Below are 18,816 nucleotides of genomic sequence, written 5' to 3' on the forward strand. Positions count from 1 at the left end.
CGCCCCTTCGTCCCACTCCATTCGCCTGTCCACTGGCTCCTTCCCTCCTTCCTGGGCCAGAGGGCGGGCAATTCTTCTCCTATCCTTTCTCTCGTTGGTTGCAGCCTCTCACGGACCTTCCTCCTGTCCCGTGCGCCCCTCGAGTGTGATTATGGACTCTAGGCTTCAGTGATCCGTAGATTCACTGGGGAAAAGCCTGGATTCTCCGGCGCGCTTGGTGGTTGTATCGGATACAGGGCTGATGCAGAAACACTACAAATCGGCCAGTAGGGTCTACGCTGCGATATAGTGGTCTCCAAACCGCGAAGCTTGGGTTTGAAATAAAAACCGCGATGTCCAGATTCTCCTTAGCTTCTCCTCTCCTTTAAACCTTATCCTTCACAACACTTAGCCTAACTACAAACGTTTTCTTTTTTTTAACAAAATTAAATGAATACTAGACGAGACAAATCTCATCAATACTGGACGTTACACTGACACTTCTTACAAATTCCTACAGAAGGTTTCAAGAAATATGTAGTGGAGTTCCTCCAAGGATTCCATCTGAAGTTCCTTGAGGAATTCCTGCAGGAATTCCAATAGAAACTAGTCCAGGAATTCCTCCAGAGATTACTTCAGCAGTTTCAGTTTTTCATGCAGATGATAAGTCCAAGAGATCTTTCTAAGATTCCCCCAAGAGTTCCTTAGGGGATTTCTCGAGAAGTTACTCCAGGGATTCTATCTGGGGATCGCTCCTGGGGTTCTTTCGGAGATTTGTTCCAAGAGGATTCACAGATGCCTCCAGGAGTTACATCATAGATTTCTCCATCGAACGAGCTAAATTCCTACAGGTGTTCCTTCAGGGTTTCTTGTAGGTGTCCCTTCACAAAATTCGTTAGGACTTTAATAAGGCATATCTCCAGGATTCTTTGGAAGATCTCTCATGGAGTTTCTACACTCGTTTCTACATGTATTCCTCCAGGATTTCTATCAGGAATTCCTCCAGGATTCGTCTTGAAAATCAGTCGGAGATTCCGCTAGGAAATCCTTGTCAGATTCCTTCTGGATTCTTCGATGATTCCTCCAGGAATTAAAAGACACGACAGTTTATTGCTTCCAGTGAGCTATTCGCTCTTTGAAGGAAGCACGGTACTAAACAACGGACTAGCATGCAACGCCCAGTGGCACAAGCCGAATAAAAATTCATTCGGGGATTCCTTTTGCAATTGCTTTCGGGGATTCCTCTCGAATTTTCTTCAGGGATTTCCTCTGGACTTCCTTCGGAGATTCCTCCTGGAATTCTTTCGAGGGTTCATCATGGAATTGGTTTGGGAATTCTTCATTCTTCTCTGGAAAATCCGTCGGGGATTCCGCCTGTAAATCCTTCGCAGATTCCTCCGGAGATAGTTCATCGTCAGAACGGCTTTCGAGGGCTGTACGAGCCTGGCAGGCTTCTCAGGATCATCGGGATCATCGTGACTATGAGATTTTCCTCCAGTTGCTGTTCGGCATTCCAGGCTACTATACAGCTCCTCCGAAGCTCCCGAAGATGTACTCCGCCATATCCTCCTCTTCCGAAAAACGTTTGTCGCAGATTCGCTTCAACAGCGAGGCGTTCGACGTGAGACTGACCTTCTGGTGATGATTCTGGAGGGTCGTCCTCCATGCTTCTCAACGGTTGTTGATTGTCCTCGATTAGTGATTCGATGATTGTCCTGGCTTTGGCGATGATTGTATCCATCGGATCAAATAGCATCCGGTTCCGTTGATAATTTTCCACCTGGTATCACGTAATGCTACAGTTTTTTTATCCGAAGCTTTTTGAGTTATTTCAGAAGTTCCTCCAAGACGCATTAGGCTGTGATATCTCCGATGATTGAGAGTTTTATTTTAAGCTGAGAAAAAAAAAACTGGTTTGCTTTATTTTCACTTCCATCAGTTTTCATTGTTTTAATACAAAAAAGCGACTCTTACCTACTTAGTAGAAAAGCTACTACTACTAAAACCTAGCGCAAAATAAAAGTTAATAAAAAATGAAGATCTAGTCGTATAAGGCATCTTCGTATAACACACTTGTACTACTACTTCTGGGCCCCGTGGAAAAGGAAGGGATGCATTCGCACTCTTTTCCATGTGTTTCCGGCTTTTCCGTCGTCTCCAAAAATTTCTAACTTTTGGCACACCCTGAATTCCGGGGGTCACACTCGAGCACGAAGCACCCCTGTTCCCTTTTCCCACCAGAGGGGCCCCCTCATTTGTGGAAACTTGGTTTCCCTACTAAACCGAAAAATTACTCCTATTTACAACCTGGAAATGCACTTTTTTCGTTTTGTACGACAAACTACTACTTTCGGGGTCCGCGAGTGGTTTTGGAATAATTAACAAACAAAAAACATAAGCGAAAATAAGGAAACTAAAAAAAAATGATTATGAAAGTGTGTGATTTCTACCTGAGTTTTGCGAAGAAGGCACCATCTCCCTGCATCGCCGCCAGATTCACGCGCAAAACACACCAAAATGATTCTATTTATTGTTATTATTTATTTATAAGAGTACTAAATGCTTTTTGTCAATTTGCTTTCTTCCGTTTTTTTCTAACGTTAAAGTTTATCACATCGTGGCAAGCTGTGCTTCGCGGATCGAAGCACCCAGTGCCACGTGTCGCTTCATTTCGCGTTGTTGCGCGCCAACAACAACGTACCGCTGTCAACAAAATGATGTACCGCGCGCCGCCTCTGATTGAGACGGCGGCACCGTGGCGGTGTTTTGTGGGAGAAACATTTCAGTGAAATATTTCCGAGTTCAAAAGCACGCGACTTGCGTGCTTTCGCAATGATTCGAAGCGCAAGGGCGCTTGCGCTGCATGCGGTTGTCGTGTCGCATCATCATGTATCATCGTTTTGCAATTTTTTTAGAGAGATGCAACAACTTTGGGGGGAAGAGGGTTAATTTGGTTCTGTCAGATTTCAATCATCTGCCTGGGGTTGGAAAGCAGAGGTTTTACGTTTTTTGAGGTTTCATCGTGATTTTGGTGGGCGTTTGGACGATTTTTTGGACTGGTTTAAAACAGGATAAATGAATGAACTCTTTAGGCACTTATTTTGTGACAGCCCTGCAGCTCTGTCAATTGGGATCTACCAATTGGGAAGGGTTCTGCCAATGGGATGAAATGTGACAACCACTGAAATCTTTTCCCACGCTTTCCTGAGTTCTGTTCACATTCCTAGCGGCCTACTTTGTTACTATCACTGTGACAGTTTTGCTAAATAGCTTATGCGATCTAAAAACTGGAAGTCTTGCCGAGTATGTAATTGAGTTTTTTTTTTCGTTTGAACATAACCTACAAGCGGTACGTATTCTAGTAAATGCCTCCACGCAAATTTCGATATGTCAGTTTCCTCGGATGGTTCCGTTATTCGATGTTCACCCATTATTAACAATTAAGTAGATCTATTTGCAACAGACAAAAAGCAGGCATTTGTCTCACTAGATTATAACAATTTCGTAAACAAATAAATCACAATCGGTTCGCTTCCATCATCGCTTGAAACCTTCCGCGGTCTTCCACCCGCCCACTTGAGTGTAATCCTACTGCCAACGCGCTAAAATCTAAGGAATCTACTTCCTACACAGCGCCTAATCCTAACCTTACCTCATACTAACATGCACTCACTCTCCGCATTTCCCGTTCTCTCACCTAAAAGTGTCTTTTTCCTCTCCTAACCTGTATTCGTTTAGTTTGTGTGCGCTGTAATAGCGCACAGCCCTACCTAACCTGTGGAAGACTCGTGTATACACCCTCACACTCACGCCATCAGTCACTCACCGTCACTCATTCCACATACCACAACAAAATAGTACTGATTCACCTAGAAGTGCCGTAGCAATAGAAGAGTCGGCTTAATCTATGACCGGGGCCCACGGGTGCTCGATCTTGCCGTACTGGATACCGGTCAGGGTGTCGTACAACCGCCGGTAGACGGGCGCCTGGTGACTCTCCGTGGGGATGTGGATCTCCTCGCCCATGTAGGCAATGTTCTCGATCGGGCTAATGACGGCGGCCGTTCCGCAACCGAACATTTCCAGTAGCTGCGGGAAGAGGGGGAAGAAGAGATACTTGTTAGGTTATGGTGGTCCAAGGACTAGGTGTTTCTTCTGGCTTGGGACTTAGATTACGGATTCCATCCTAGACCTGTTCGCCCGAAATCCTGTCAAGATTCCGCCCTGATTCCGGTTAGGATTCCGCCCGGAATCCGGTGAAGATTTCGCCCGAAGTGCGGTGAAGATTTCCGCCCGGAATCCGGACAGGATTCCGCCCGGAATCCGGACAGGATTCCGCCCGGAATCCGGACAGGATTCCGCCCGGAATCCGGACAGGATTCCGCCCGGAATCCGGACAGGATTCCGCCCGGAATCCGGACAGGATTCCGCCCGGAATCCGGACAGGATTCCGCCCGGAATCCGGACAGGATTCCGCCCGGAATCCGGACAGGATTCCGCCCGGAATCCGGTCAGGATTCCGCCCGGAATCCGGTCAGGATTCCGCCCGGAATCCGGTCAGGATTCTGCCCGGAATCCGGTCAGGATTCCGCCCGGAATCCGGTCAGGATTCCGCCCGGAATCCGGTCAGGATTCCGCCCGGAATCCGGTCAGGATTCCGCCCGGAATCCGGTCAGGATTCCGCCCGGAATCCGGTCAGGATTCCGCCCGGAATCCGGTCAGGATTCCGCCCGGAATCCGGTCAGGATTCCGCCCGAAATCCGGTCAGGATTCCGCCTGGAATCCGGTCAGGATTCCGCCCGGAATCCGGTCAGGATTCCGCCCGGAATCCGGTCAGGATTCTGCCCGGAATCCGGTCAGGATTCCGCCCGAAATCCGGTCAGGATTCCGCCCGGAATCCGGTCAGGATTCCGCCTGGAATCCGGTCAGGATTCCGCCCGGAATCCGGTCAGGATTCCGCCCGGAATCCGGTCAGGATTCCGCCCGGAATCCGGTCAGGATTCCGCCCGGAATCCGGTCAGGATTCCGCCCGGAATCCGGTCAGGATTCCGCCCGGAATCCGGTCAGGATTCCGCCCGGAATCCGGTCAGGATTCCGCCCGGAATCCGGTCAGGATTCCGCCCGGAATCCGGTCAGGATTCCGCCCGGAATCCGGTCAGGATTCCGCCCGGAATCCGGTCAGGATTCCGCCCGGAATCCGGTCAGGATTCCGCCCGGAATCCGGTCAGGACTCCGCCCGGAATTCGGTGAAGATTCCGCCCGGAATCCAAACAGGATTCCGTCCGGAATCCGGACATTTAACTTCTGCGTCCCATCAATCCACACTTACCCGTTCTTCCTTGGCCAGCTTCTGGACCATCGGCATCGTGAACTTCTGCTCCTTGACGCTGAACTCTCCCCACTGGCGACATAACCGCAGGATCGAATCGCGAGTAATTCCCGGCAGAATCAGGCCATCCAATGGTGGAGTGATCAGTTCCCGTTCTGCAAAACAAAAACAACCGTTAAAACTTCCTCTGACTTCTTCATCGCCATCCCCAAGTCCACTTACCTCCATTCTCCTTCACGTACAGCATGAAGATGTTCATGACGCCGACTTCGGTCAACTCGTGGTTATCTCCGTACAGCCACAGAACCTGGTGGCATCCCTCCTTCAGTGCTTCCCGCTGCACGTGGATCGTCGGTCCGTAGTTGGAGCCCACCTTGCGGTCTCCGACTCCTCCGTGCCACGCCCGGGTATACTTCGGGTTGGCGTACAGCTTCAGTCCACCGGCTCCCGGCTTAAAGTAGGATCCCACCGGAGACAGGATCGTGTACAGGAGCGCCGAATCGGACGAGGCCACGCCCAGCGTGGGCTCGATACCGATCAGCGTGGGCCGGATGTACAGGCTGGCGGACTCCATGTGCGGTACCCACTCGGAATCGATCATGATCAGGCGGGACATGGCTTTGATCAGTTCGGCACCCTCGAAGGTGGGCAGACCGGAGCGATGGGCGGTGATGTTCATGCGGGCCATATTCATATCCGGACGGAACAACCGGATGCGGCCGTCCACTCCGCGGTACGCCTTCATGCCCTCGAACAGCTGGAAGAGGGAACAGGCATGGGGTGATGAGAAATTGAAGAATTCGTAGGTTGAGGTGCGATCGAATCTCACAGGAGGTATAGATTGGCAGATGATCGATAAGATCGATCATCAGTCGCATCGATCAACTGCCAAAGGAAACAGACCAGACGGAAGAAAGCGAGCCCAATTTCTAACGTTTCATAAACAATGAACTGTCAAACTGGTCAAAGCAGTGTTGCCAAATTGCAAGCCCCGACAACAAAAGGAATTTTCCAACTTTTTAAGAAGCAAACACCCAAGATCAGCTGTTTTCTCCGATCAGCATTCGCTTGCTGCGATCTCAAAAACAACACGATCGCTTATTATTGGTAACGCTTGTCGCTTCAGTTGATCGATCAACCGATCACCCGTTATCGCCGATCGCACACTCCTAATCATCGCTCATTGATAATTATTAATGTGAGAAAAACAACAACATGTTTATCGCCACCGATCGATCGATCCCCATTCATCTCGGGGTCAAGTCCCCTTCCCATATCAGCAGCGCAGCGTGTTTATTGCCGCAATTGACATGCTAAACGATCGCACCAATTAGCATCCCAACTAATTTGTATTGGGCGCATGCTGGCAGCCCTGAGCCCAGTCCCTCTGACTTACCTCGACGGCATAGTGGAACACCTTGGCGGCGGGATGCAGATTGAGCGTCTCCATCGGAGTGATTTCCGGCTTCTGCCAGCCTCCGAGCCGCTTGTGGTAGGCGATTTTGAGCATGTGGTCGGTGAAGTACTTGCCGAAGGCCATATCGTCGGTGTCCGGTTTGGGCGATAGTTCATGGGGCGCGGCCAGTCGAACCGAGAGATCCGAGTACTGTGTGGAAGAAGACAAAATAGGGGGTGGATTAGTAGGCGTAGCGGTTGGTGAATCGAAGCAACCGATGAGAAACGGGGTTGGCGGTTGAGCTGGTGTCATCACCCTATGGCCACGTCCATGCAGACACGGTCGATCGTGTCAATTTCTTCACGGCGTAGTTGACTGCGTAGTTCCACGAGCTGAACGTATCGTAATGGGAACGTGGTCAGCCACGCGAACCTCATTGATTGTATTCTAATTAGCTGAATCGGTCGGCGAAGTCCGTTCGATTTCTAAGCCAGTGATGTCACCTGCAGAGCGCACAGCTTGGGTACAACCAGGTCAACAACTTCGGCGAAGGTTCGGCCACATCGGAAACGTCACACAGCTGAAAATTTATTCGCAACAACCGCCGCCCCGCCAACCCTTCGCGCAGCTAATCGGATGCAAATGGGCAGCCCCCGTTCAAGTTCAGGGTCATTACGTCGCAACTGCTAGCTTGAGTACTTACCCGGAACTGCTCGCCGACATCGGGCGCGTGCTCGAGCTTCATCGGGAACGGCGCCGCCACCGGATCGGCCTGCGAAATCCGCGGCGCGTCATCTTCCTCGACGCGCAGCGCATGCTGGATCTGCTGGGAACCGCCGCTGCACAGCCGGATCTGCAGTTGCTGTGTCTGCAGCAGTTGCTGAATCAGTTTGTGCTGGTTCTGGAACACGAAGCGGGCAAAGCTCTGCAAACAAAAGAAAGATCATGAAAACTGGTTAGAAGCCGGCTGGAAGAGATAAGCGCCGCCCGTGGCAGTGATTTTTATGACCGCGGGCAGCGAATTCAGCGACAGCAGGTTACCGGGTTGATAAGGTCGCCGCCCATCCCGGTCTGCGCGCGGTTACAGTTCCCCAAATTCGCGCCTGTTATCGCTGAAAGTTTCCATCGCGCGACACATCGGTTACATGTGACGCACGAGACCCGCGCGCGCATAGATTGATAACAGCCAATCCTCCTAGCAAGCTAGCTAGCTAGCTCCGGTGACGTTGCGCTTGCAAATCCGCGCCTTATCGTCGATTCGTGTGGCCGTGGCCGCAGCTGCAGTAATCACAGCAAGCGCAGCGCGCAAGCGCCGACCGAGATTGACAGCTTTGCTGACGGAAACTGCGAGCGGCCTACTTGACTCCCGCAAACAAAAAGGTCAACGGCGGCCATTTTTCTTGCAGTTTCTGGCAAAAACAGAAACTGTGATAACGATTCGCGCGATGGAAGAGGCGCGGTCAGCATCAAAGCGGGCGCAACAACGCTGCTGTTGCTAGGGCCAGAATTGGAATTGATACGGAGCTTGCGCGAGATTGATTACAAAAACAGCACAGACAGCAGTGCGATTGATAACAAACAGACGGGCAGGGCAGCCCTGCTGCAGTTGGCACACCCCTGCGCGCGTCGCGCGTGCTGTTCGACAGTTAGTTGACGTCGACGCACGCCGGGACTGTTTAAGAACCTTACGCAAAACACGCCTCCCCGCGCGGAAAATAACATCAACAAGCTGTTATTTATTCCGCAAAACTGTTACAAAAACAACTCAATTGAAGCGGTCGGTATTCTTGTTTTCCGTCGTCTCCACAGCAACACGCAGATGCCGGCCAACTGAGATAGCGGAGGAGAGTGTCCGCGTCGTCGGTTGACATTGACCCGTTGCCGGCTGCTGATCGGCCTACTGCGATTCACACATGAGAACGAATAAACGAGAAGAATACGAACGATTTCTGTATGGGGGTAGCTTGATTGGAAAAGTGCATTCTCCACGAACGGCCGAGATCATTTAAGTGCCGTCAATTGGCGGAGAAAGTAGTCCGGATGACACGACGCAACGGTGTTCTCAATTGGATACCTAGTTGATGAACAACACCTTCAAATCCAATTGGAACTCAAGTGGTTCGAGGCTTTCCTGGGCGGAGAGTTTCGCGGAGTTCTTGGATTTGTATTTCCGTCAGGCAGGTCGAACTTCCTTGTCAAAACTAACGATATGACAGCCCCAGGAATCTTACAATAACTGTAGTGTTAGAGTTAGCGTAGTTATAGCATACGTCGTAGATTGGAGACTAACAATGTTCATGTGTCCAGTAATCTTGTCCAGACTACTCTTGGAAACAAAACCGGCGGTGATTAACCCCTACACAAGCTTGCCAAAAGCATGAAAGACACTATTCACGACCACGCCCATTTTTGCCGTAACTTGAATCCTGGTTCTGCATCTTCATCCTAGCTTTACTACTCCCCATCTTCTACATCCTTCTACATCAGGTTCTACCATTCTAAACCTTCTCGTCTCGACGCTTGATTCTACTTTCTCATCAAGGTTCTGTCCACTCGGCAAAGCATTCTGTCTGCTCATCTAAATACTACCTCCGGCATATGTTCGACCTTCTCGTTCCGGTTCTAAAGACCCATCTACGTTTCACCTTCAACCATGTTCTATTTCCTTGTCCAAGTTCTGCTCTACATCCTCTTTATGTTGGTCTCAATACTCGCACCGTTTCTATGTCCTCGTCCAGGTTCTATCTCACCAAGATTGTTTCTCGTCGTCCAAGCTCTAGCTTCCGACATCCCATCTAGGTTCTAACCTCTGCTATCTCTTTGATCAGGAGCTACATCATAGTGCAGGTTCTGTCTCCTTATCCAGGTTCTACCTTCTCGTCCCAGTATCTGATAATCTAGGCTTGTTCTACTTGTAATATTGTTCCCTCTTGGTCTAGGTTCATCCAGAATCTGTTTCTCTCCATGTTCTACACCATTGATTGTTCAGGTTCTAGCGTTCCAAACCTCCTCATCTCAATTGTACCTCCTCATCAAGGTTCTTCCCACTTGTCGAAATTTTATCTTCCCATCCAAATCCTAACAACCCAACTACGTTTGACCTTCAGCCATGTTCTACTTCATGATCTAGGTTTCTGTGGCTACATATTCCTATCAGGTTTTACTGTTATAAACCTCTTCCTCTTAGACGAGTCGTCCAGTTTCTATCTCCTCGTCCAAGTTTTACCTTCCAGTTTAGGTTCTTGTATATCATTTAGGCTGTAGCTGTGTCTAGTGTCTGTCTTGTTGTTCATCATCTAGATCTTCGTCCAGGTTCTACTCCGTGCTTGGGTTGCACCGCCCACATAGTTACTACATCTTCATGCATGCTCTAGCTTTGGTTCTAGCTCATTGTGCAAGTTCTATCTCAAATTGAGGTACTATATCCTCGTCTTTTCAAGCTTTAGTTCCCGAATAGGTTCTACATCCTCGTCCAGACCCAAGGTTCTACTCCTGTCCAGGTTCTACCACCCACCCAGCATATATCTCTTCGTCCAAGAACCGCCTTCTCGCTCAGGAACTACCTCTTTGTCTAGACTCTACCATCTAATCCATGTTTTACACCTGGTTGTCCTGATTGTAACTTGTCAATCAAGCTCTGTGACTTCTTCCAGGTTCTACTACCTCAAGTCAGGCTCTACCTCACTCCGAAGTATTACGCCCTTGTCTCATCCTGGTTCTGTTTGCCGCACAGGTTCTACATCCTCATCCAGGGTTCTAGGGTCTACCTTCTGCTCAGGTTCTACTGACCACCCAGGTTTTATATCCTCGTCCTCGATGTTTTAAACACTCTTGGTCCTTGTTGTAACTTCTCATTCAAGCTTTGCCTCTTCGATCCAGGTTCTACTACATCGAGCAGACTCTACCTATAACGCCGAAGTTCAACATTCTTGGCTCATCCTTCAGGCTGCGTTTTTGTCCAAACTCTACCTTTTGATCCGCATTCTTCCTCAGTGACTAGGTTCTACCATATGATCTCACCCTTGTCCAGATTGTACCCGTCTTGCCGAGGAAAGGGTTGCGATGAAAAAGCGTTCCGTTTCAATAGCGAACTATTCTGCATTATGTAAGACATCTCCAATGACAGCTGTCAACGTAAAACTTGGCGTCTTTAACATCTTCAGCACGCCCTACTGTCACTATTCAGGGTTGCCAGTTTGTCCTTTTCTGGATCAACAGCCTTCCCGGTTGTAGTCAAGAGATTTCCGGAACTTCACTGCCATCACCTCTCTGATCGAGTGCGACTTTTAGCAGAATCTTCATCCACGCTTTCAACTATTTGAAGCTTCCCGAGCTCTGCTACAAAAACCAGGTATCCTGCTTCTAATGTTCGAGCTTTCTTGAACCACTTTAGTGGCCACCGACAGGCGAATCTCCAACAGATACTCAACCAACCAGCCAGCGCTTCCAGATACGCTCAATTGCCGTGGGATCAGCTTTCAGGATGTTCCTAGCATTTCTCGATCAAAAAGCTCACGGTAATATCCTTGGACGCTTCACCTTCTCTGGTACGAGCTTTCGCTTCATTCGGTCTCAGTAATCGCCTCAGCTTCCTGAGGCAAGTACGTCAGAGACCTTGACCTCTTCCAGTCTTCACAACCTGCAGCGTCTATAGTCCCTCTTTGTGGATCTTTTTCTCCGAATACGCTCCTCTCTTGGAGTCCCCTACTTCCATCTCCACCATTGTGATCTTGTGCACAAAGCCTTTCTTTTGATATTCACCGATTTGCCGAATGAGAATCTCCTTCAGCTCCGGGTCGCGCTCCATCTGGCATTCTAGGCACTACAGTCCATGCAACAGCTGTTGGGGAACTCTAGCTGACAGCCTTGAACCGGTTTCCTACTCGCTGGGTAGTGGCTTCCTCGATGGCTAGCGCTCTTTCATCTTCTTTTGATATCGCAAGGTTTCAACCCGTTTCTTCGACAGCGTAAAACTTCTTCACCCCGTTTCATGGAGTTTCTCGTCGCAGGAACATTCGCACATGTGGAAGCCGTAGGATTCGTTCCTACGTCTTTCTTGAGGACCTTTCGTGGACACACCACAACAGTCACCTGATTTTCGGCGCTACCGGGGCTGTCCCATCTACTTCCCGTACTTTCGGTGGTAATCCGCTGATCGCAAGTTGTCCGCTCCGATTAGAATCTTGGGCACCGCCTGATTCAGATGTATGTGTTGCTCGGCGGCTTGAGCCTGAGATGTCTACTTGGAAGCTTTGATCGGGTAGTCCAAGGTTGTTTACGGTTCTCACGTTAGTCTGCTTGTACCGTTCGTTTGTCCTTTTCGCGTCCTGTGATGTCGCTATCTGCTGTGAGGTCTTCTCCACTCATGACACCGAAGTCAGATTTTAAACCTTCATCGAGGAAGGCGAAAGTGTCGTCACGAACCGTTCGTGCCACGCACTGTAACCGGAATGATTCGAAATAGCGTTCCAGAAGTTGGGTAGCGATGTATGTGATTCTTAGCCACCTGAACTGCGGTTTCCATGATCGTAGGAAACCCTTGGATCAATACAAGGCCGGATGGTGGCGGAATTGGCTTACGTGGTTGAGCGTACTTGGTTTCCAGCGTTCGTCAACATGTTGTCCCAAGTGCCTGACATTCGCTTACTCGGTGGCCTCTTCTTTTACAATGAGCACAGTTGGTCTGCTTCGACTTCTCTATCGGATCGAAGGATGATTTCACCGTTTCCTCCGATGAATCGTTTCCATGTGAGTTCACGGATTCCTAATTCATTGGAAGGTCGCGTAGCCCACGCTGCTACACCGAGTGTCTTGAGGTCCTCTTCTTGACATCTCCGTGTGTATCCTGCCCAGTTCATCCGTTGGTTCGCTGGAAGCTTCACCACTAGTTCCTGAAGTATCGATGGATTGGGTTGGAGAAATAAGCTCGTTCGTTGGCAGCCTTAATATGGTCGCACAACGCTTGCATAGCCATACCTGCACGTCGATAAGCCCTTCGAGTTTATTCGAGCTGGAAGCCGCAGTTTCTCGCAGCTTCCGGGCAGTAAGACATTGATCAGCAACTCTGGTCTCCCACATCGCATTCGGAGGGACGCGATCACCTGTGGTACAGCTGCTGGTATGACAAATCCACTGCGCTGGCGCACTGTTTCAAGTGCAGGCCTCGATAAGCACCGTTGTAGGCGGAACAGGATTCAGCAGGATCGACGGAGAACGACACATTTCGACACTTGGATGGAAAACTTCATCCATGTTCCGCAAACTCCTTCAGGCTCTACCTCTTCATCCATGTTCTGTCGCTTCGTTCAGTTTCTATCTCTTGGTGCAGGTTCTACTTCTTGCAGATTCCATATTTTCATCCAGGTTCTACAGTCAGTCCTGTTGTCAACCCTCGTTCGAGAACTTCAACACTTTCCCAGACACTTCTGGACCCATAACCTGGTGGAAGTCTAGATTCAATGCAAGCTATTCTATTTCGAGAACAGTTGCCGAAGTCAGAACGCTTGGTTGCTATCGGAAACCAAGCTAATGGAACATGAAAGCTTGTCAGAGGTAACGATAGAAGTGATTTGATATATCGAGTCTAATGTAGATCATGACTCGGCTGAGAAGCCGTTGAAGCCGAAATGGAACATGGAAGCTCGTCTTGATAGAGATCTACCGTCTTTTCCAAGATTGACAGATGCTACAACAAGCAGCTATAACCAAAATCTCAGCAGAATCTTGAGACTACAAGCATTAGCTATTGAGTGTCAACCGGAAACTGTGAAATCCCATCAGAAGTACCGTGAATTCAACGGAAACTCAAACACTACGGTGAAAATCCAAGAACTTCAGAGGAAACCACTATCGGCCACTCCAAACGGGGATCAAACGCTCTGACGTCCAGCTTCTGACGTTTGATGGATGATCGATCTTATCGATCAACTGTCAAACCACACAATCCAAACGTCAGATCGTTTGTTCGCTGCTAGCAAAAGTGCAACAAACAGATTTGTTTTCTGACAAGGATAATCTGAACTCAGGTCAAGACTCAGGTTTATCTCGTTTGACAGTTAATCGATAAGATCGGTCACGGTATCTTATCGATCAACTGTCATACGATACATAGCGAACGTCACATGGTCACCGAATTTGTTTTCGACGACCGTTACCACTTGTAAACATCCACCTAGAGATGAAATTGATTGAAATTTCACGCGCATTTCCAATGACCACCGACCGTCGTCTAGAGTCTAGACAACAATCAATGACGTGACACGAAGCGACGACTGCGGCGATAACGGTAAATGTCACGCATCCGCTGATATACAGGTTGTTTACATCGCCATACGTGCGATAAGGATTTCGAGGGTGCGAGGGAGTGTCATTCGGCTTGGCGACCGACAGAACATTGCATAACACGTCACCGTCAGAACCGTTACCGCTGCCAGTCGTAGTAGGCGCCGGCCGAGTGCAACAACCTGCGTTTCGTCGCACGCATCATGCGAAGGTCATCGGTTTTCATCGCTGATCGGTAATCTAAGTAGGCGCATAGCAGGATACCGATGCGACGCCGCATTCGATCACTTCCCGATGGTCTTGAAAATGAGAACCAGGTTGAACCGTGTTTTCTCGATCGAGCCGGTTCGGTGCAGCAGAAACCTTGGCTGCAGATCACGCACTCCACGACCGCAACCAGTGCAGTAGAAGGAGGAAGTGAAGGAGGGAAAACAAGCTATGTTTAGTATTTTGCACTGCGTGTTTGGTGATTGACGGGAAAAAGGAACATTGGAAATGCTTGAATAAGGGGGCTATTTTGGGAAAATTGCGCTGTTCCGATGGCTGTTTTGGGTAAAAGTTTGCGGTAAACAACGATCAGATTGAAGATTCTTGTTCAGATGACTGTATCGTGCCGCCTGTCATTAAAACGATAAAATCTTATCGATCACATGTCAATTACAACGAACTGAACGTCAGATCGTTTGATCTCTGTCAGAAAACAAATTTGTCAAGCGAGTCTGATAGGGATCAAACAATCTGACATCCAATTTGAGTCGTTTGACGTTTGTGCATCGATCAACTGTCAAGCACCGTTAGACAAACGTCAGATCGATTGATCTCTGCAAAGAACTGAACTTGATTCTGTTAGTAACCGACGTAAACTGGACTGTGAGTTCGGTAACGTTAAGCTCATGATCTCGGTATTTACGTTATCAAGAAGTTGATAAACACGACCAAGCCTCCTCAATCAAACTGTTAACCATGAGCAAACTAGTTGTTTACCAACTTGTTATACTCAAATTTGATTTCCGGGCAGATCAAACATCTATCTGTTCGTCAAAATCTTTGAAAAATAAGGTTTGAAGCCGATTCTCCCGCAAGCCCGCAAGTTCAAGAAAATACTTCTTTTGATTCTTCTCCAACAGTCTACTAAAAAGTGTTTTCGTCCCTGCTAGGTGAACTTTTCGGCCCTTTTACATGGAAAACTCGAAAACAAAATCATTAGCCCTGCAGCACCGCTAGGTAAACAAACAAATTTAATCGTCCCTCACGCACCGAACTATTTCGCAGTTTACGACGTTATTTTCGGCTCAAAACATTGCCCTAATTTACGTTCCAAAAATAACCCGTTCTTACGGAAAAAAAACGTAAACAACTATGTTGACAGAACAAAGCATGCCCTGGCGCCTGCGATCGCCAAGGGTGCTGCACAGCAGCGATCGCGAACAGTAGGCTAATCGACAATCGTTCGTCCGTCACCATATCAACGGCGGATCGATCGCGAATCGAGCTCGGCCTACTTTACCCCTCTCAACACCCACCACCAAAACCGAACTTGCAAATCTTGACCTAAGCAAACCGGAGATCATTCTAGAAACATTGAACCCGTCCAGCGGCCCTTTCTCTTTCTCTCGGCGATAATCGCGATATCTCGCGACTACGACGTAGCACGTGTTCTCTCGCGTGTCGTTTCCCGCGTTCGCTCCGTGCTAGAGGAGTGATAGCCGAAAAAGCCTGTACGTTGCCGTCGTATCAACCAACCAACCAACACAGCCAAACTCGGTCATCGTCGCCGCCAACTATCGTCGACTAACTGACTGAAAACGATAACGCATTTTGGACGACTGCGAGTTCTTCGTTCAGTTCTACGGCGACGATGTGAATATGTAAACAGTGCTGTACCTCACCACCTTCATCGTCCACTCCTCCTCGACTACCTCTTCGACTTGATCTACTTTGAACCTCCTGTCTTCCACTTCAGCTAATTTATGCTTGAAAAAACCCCAACTGACTGACTGCGATTGCGACGTGCAAAAAAGAAAACCTCAGCGAAAAATTAAAACAATCAAAACTCCCTGAACCCTGCTCACCTTGCTTCTTAGAACCATGTTTGCAGCCTTTCCTTTTTTCGTTAACCGAGATGCACTTGATCACTCGCGAACTCCTGCTCGCCTACTGCTCTTATCGACGAACCTCGTTTGCGATCACCACCAAACAGATAAAAAAAAAACTAGTGATTGTTCTCTTCTCGTTCGTCTCGACGATCGATTTCCGAACTCCGAAGATCGCGTTTCCTCTTCGTATCAAACTGCACACTCAAGCCGGTTTCTCGTAACCGTTCTTCTTTGCCGATGCTCTAAAGTTCACTCTCTCTCGCACACTGCCGTTTCGCACACAGAGTCCTTCCGGCCTTGACTTTTTTCTTCTTCTGATATTCGCAAGATCTTATCGCTTGAATTGACTCTCGGATACAACACACTCACTTGTATGAAAAAAACCTCAAGTTCATAAAACTCTCTTTCAGTAACGCAACAGTTCGATTTGCTTTCCACTAGGTATTGCTTCTCTTACTATTTTTAGCTCTTCCAGCTCTTGATGTTGACTCTTCAAGAACCAAATTAACACTGAATTGGAAGCGAGGATCGCGCCCGAAATTATAACTTGGCTGACCGCCGGCCCAGTCCACGAAGTACATAAGCCGCGCAGGCATGGTCGGTCTCGCGAGCGCGAGCGAATTCGCCTGCGCGCGTCATCAACGACGAACGCGCGCGCAAAGAGAGCGCGAGCGCGGCTCTCGCCGCGGTCCCGAAGTAATCGCAGTAGGCCGGTTGCGTTGCGTCGGTTTCAATCAAAATCCTATTTACTGCTGCAACAGTGATAACAACCGCTCGCGGAGATGCACTCTGCATCCAATTCAAACGGATCGGATGTTTACTTGTTTTTGAACCGCTTTATAGGTGACTTAAATGGTGCGATGCTGCCTTCTAATTGTTTTTCGCCTGATCCATGCAGAAGGGATTCTCTCCCGATCTTCTGTCATCCACTTTGAGAGTCTCCCCGCGAAAACCAGTTTCCTCCAACGGCGACTGTTAGTTGGTGAGCGCGTTCGTATTTCTTATCGCGCCGCGGCGAGAACCGAAAATTCGAAGACCACCGAAACTGATTAATATTCGGCGCAGTTAGTTGCCTGACTGCTTGTTTGCTTGTTGTTGTTGTTGTTATTGGTGGTGGCATTTACCCACTGTGCCAGTCCACTCCATTGCCGCTGTTAGCTAGAGAGAGGACACGATTTGACTTTATTTTTTTTGCGAACCGATCTACATACGTCATAGCCAGAAAAGTATGTTTTTTCAAGTGTTGCTGTGTGCGATTCGGGTGGCGCTGCTACGCGGAAGACAAGCTGTTTTCTAAACTTTTGAATAATTAACTACGTGTGCCCGTCCCGCCCGGGGAACGGGTTTGGCACGTTGCTGGAAGAGGCGGGGTTAAGGGTGGATTAACAAGGGATCATCGAACGGATGGACTACGATAGTGAGTTACACAAGAAAGTACGCCCACTCTGCTTCACTCATCTGGCCACGTCCTTGCAAGCATTTTTCTTCGTAAAGGTCGAATCACTGCACTGGTCACTTGGATGGATATTTTTCGATGAGCTTGTTCCATATCATTAACAAAATATCATTGGTATGCAAATCGTCTACCCTCCCGAACTAGTTGTTAGGCCAGGACTACAAAACGTAACATCGATAATCAACTCCGCTCCGTCCCGACTAAAATATTTTCGGTACCGACATTGGCCAAATTGACATCTAGTATGGCCAGTGTCTCAGCAGGATCTGACCACGCTGGTTCATGAAACGTCTTTCATATTCCACGGCCTAGGCATTGAAGTCACCCTGCCCTGTCAGCACGGTCGTCATATAGTTCAGCTTCTGCGTAACCTACTCGATCGACCATCGCGGAGGCGCATAACAGCTGTAGAAGAAGACTCCGTTCACCTTGCAAACTACTAAGCCCTCATAGGTAGTAGACACCAACTCCTGGACGGAGTATTTACCCGTCGTCCATATCGCCGCCATTTTTTTGGACCTTGCACTGTTGCCGCAGTGCCGTGACGAACTCTTCCACTTCGATGATGTCATCTGGATATTTCACCTTCACAGTCGCACCTCAGCACCCTCGCCAAGGACCTCTTACGCCAAACTTTTGTAGGCAGCACCCTTGCGTTCCTTACCGCGCTTCAACTCCATGATCATCTCGCCCGTACGAATACGTCTGATACTGCGCACGTCGGCTCCCAGATCCATGAGCTTGGCATCGCCTTCAAGACGTCCGAGTACTTAAACTGCCTTTCTCGCAATTGGCACCTACTCTTTTACGCCTTCTTGGTTTGGCGTCCCAGTCCTCCTCGACCTGCGGCTTTTTCTTCTTCCTCGTCCGCTCGACTTTCATCCAAGAGGGGTTCTATCCTTGGTTCACCCTACTCTGTGGTTGTTGAGGGCCTAACAGCGGTCGCAACCCCCTGTACCCTTCCATCTGGGACGGGCCAGCCTTTTCAAGCCCACTCTTTACAGCTTTCCGGGACGCCTGGCTGGGGTCCGACTTGCCGGCAATTACTGCCGACCTTCGGGGTTAGCACGGGTTGGTATCCGCCTAGCCTTGCGGACACTGCCAGGCAGCGCCTCACCTAATGGCTGCCTTACCCGCTTCAGCGAATCACCTTTTGGACTTCCTGCGAAAGCGAGGTCTCCATGGGTAGAGGTGGAGTCGCATGGAAACTATAAAAGAACACCCCGTTGAACTTGACGACTACGAAACTCTCGTAAGATGTAGATTTCGGACTAAGTAT

At 49.0% G+C, this 18,816-nt stretch overlaps 1 protein-coding gene across 1 annotated transcript; it reads right to left on the bottom strand.

Annotated features, from left to right (window-relative positions):
- Positions 1–1,862: 1,862 nt before the first annotated feature.
- On the bottom strand, positions 1,863–16,606 carry LOC109410345 (branched-chain-amino-acid aminotransferase, cytosolic). The gene is made up of 6 exons (XM_019683895.3): positions 16,058–16,606; positions 7,408–7,629; positions 6,705–6,914; positions 5,531–6,065; positions 5,309–5,463; positions 1,863–4,068 (listed from the first exon to the last, which is right to left on the bottom strand). Exons 1-6 carry the CDS (start codon positions 16,073–16,075, stop codon positions 3,880–3,882), a joined length of 1,329 nt encoding a protein of 442 aa, XP_019539440.2. The 5' UTR covers positions 16,076–16,606; the 3' UTR covers positions 1,863–3,879.
- Between the last annotated feature and the right edge of the window lie 2,210 nt (positions 16,607–18,816).

This window comes from Aedes albopictus, chromosome 1 (genome assembly GCF_035046485.1).
Source record: "Aedes albopictus strain Foshan chromosome 1, AalbF5, whole genome shotgun sequence".
In the NCBI taxonomy this organism is placed as follows: domain Eukaryota; kingdom Metazoa; phylum Arthropoda; class Insecta; order Diptera; family Culicidae; genus Aedes; species Aedes albopictus.

Bases quoted from the DNA above. Each gene is read 5' to 3' on its own strand.
- LOC109410345 (XM_019683895.3), bottom strand. The intron at 6,066-6,704 runs GTAAGTCAGAGG...TCCCTCTTCCAG, and splicing joins TGTTCCACTATGCCGTCGAG to CTGTTCGAGGGCATGAAGGC. The intron at 4,069-5,308 runs GTAAGTGTGGAT...CTCTTCCCGCAG, and splicing joins AGCTGGCCAAGGAAGAACGG to CTACTGGAAATGTTCGGTTG.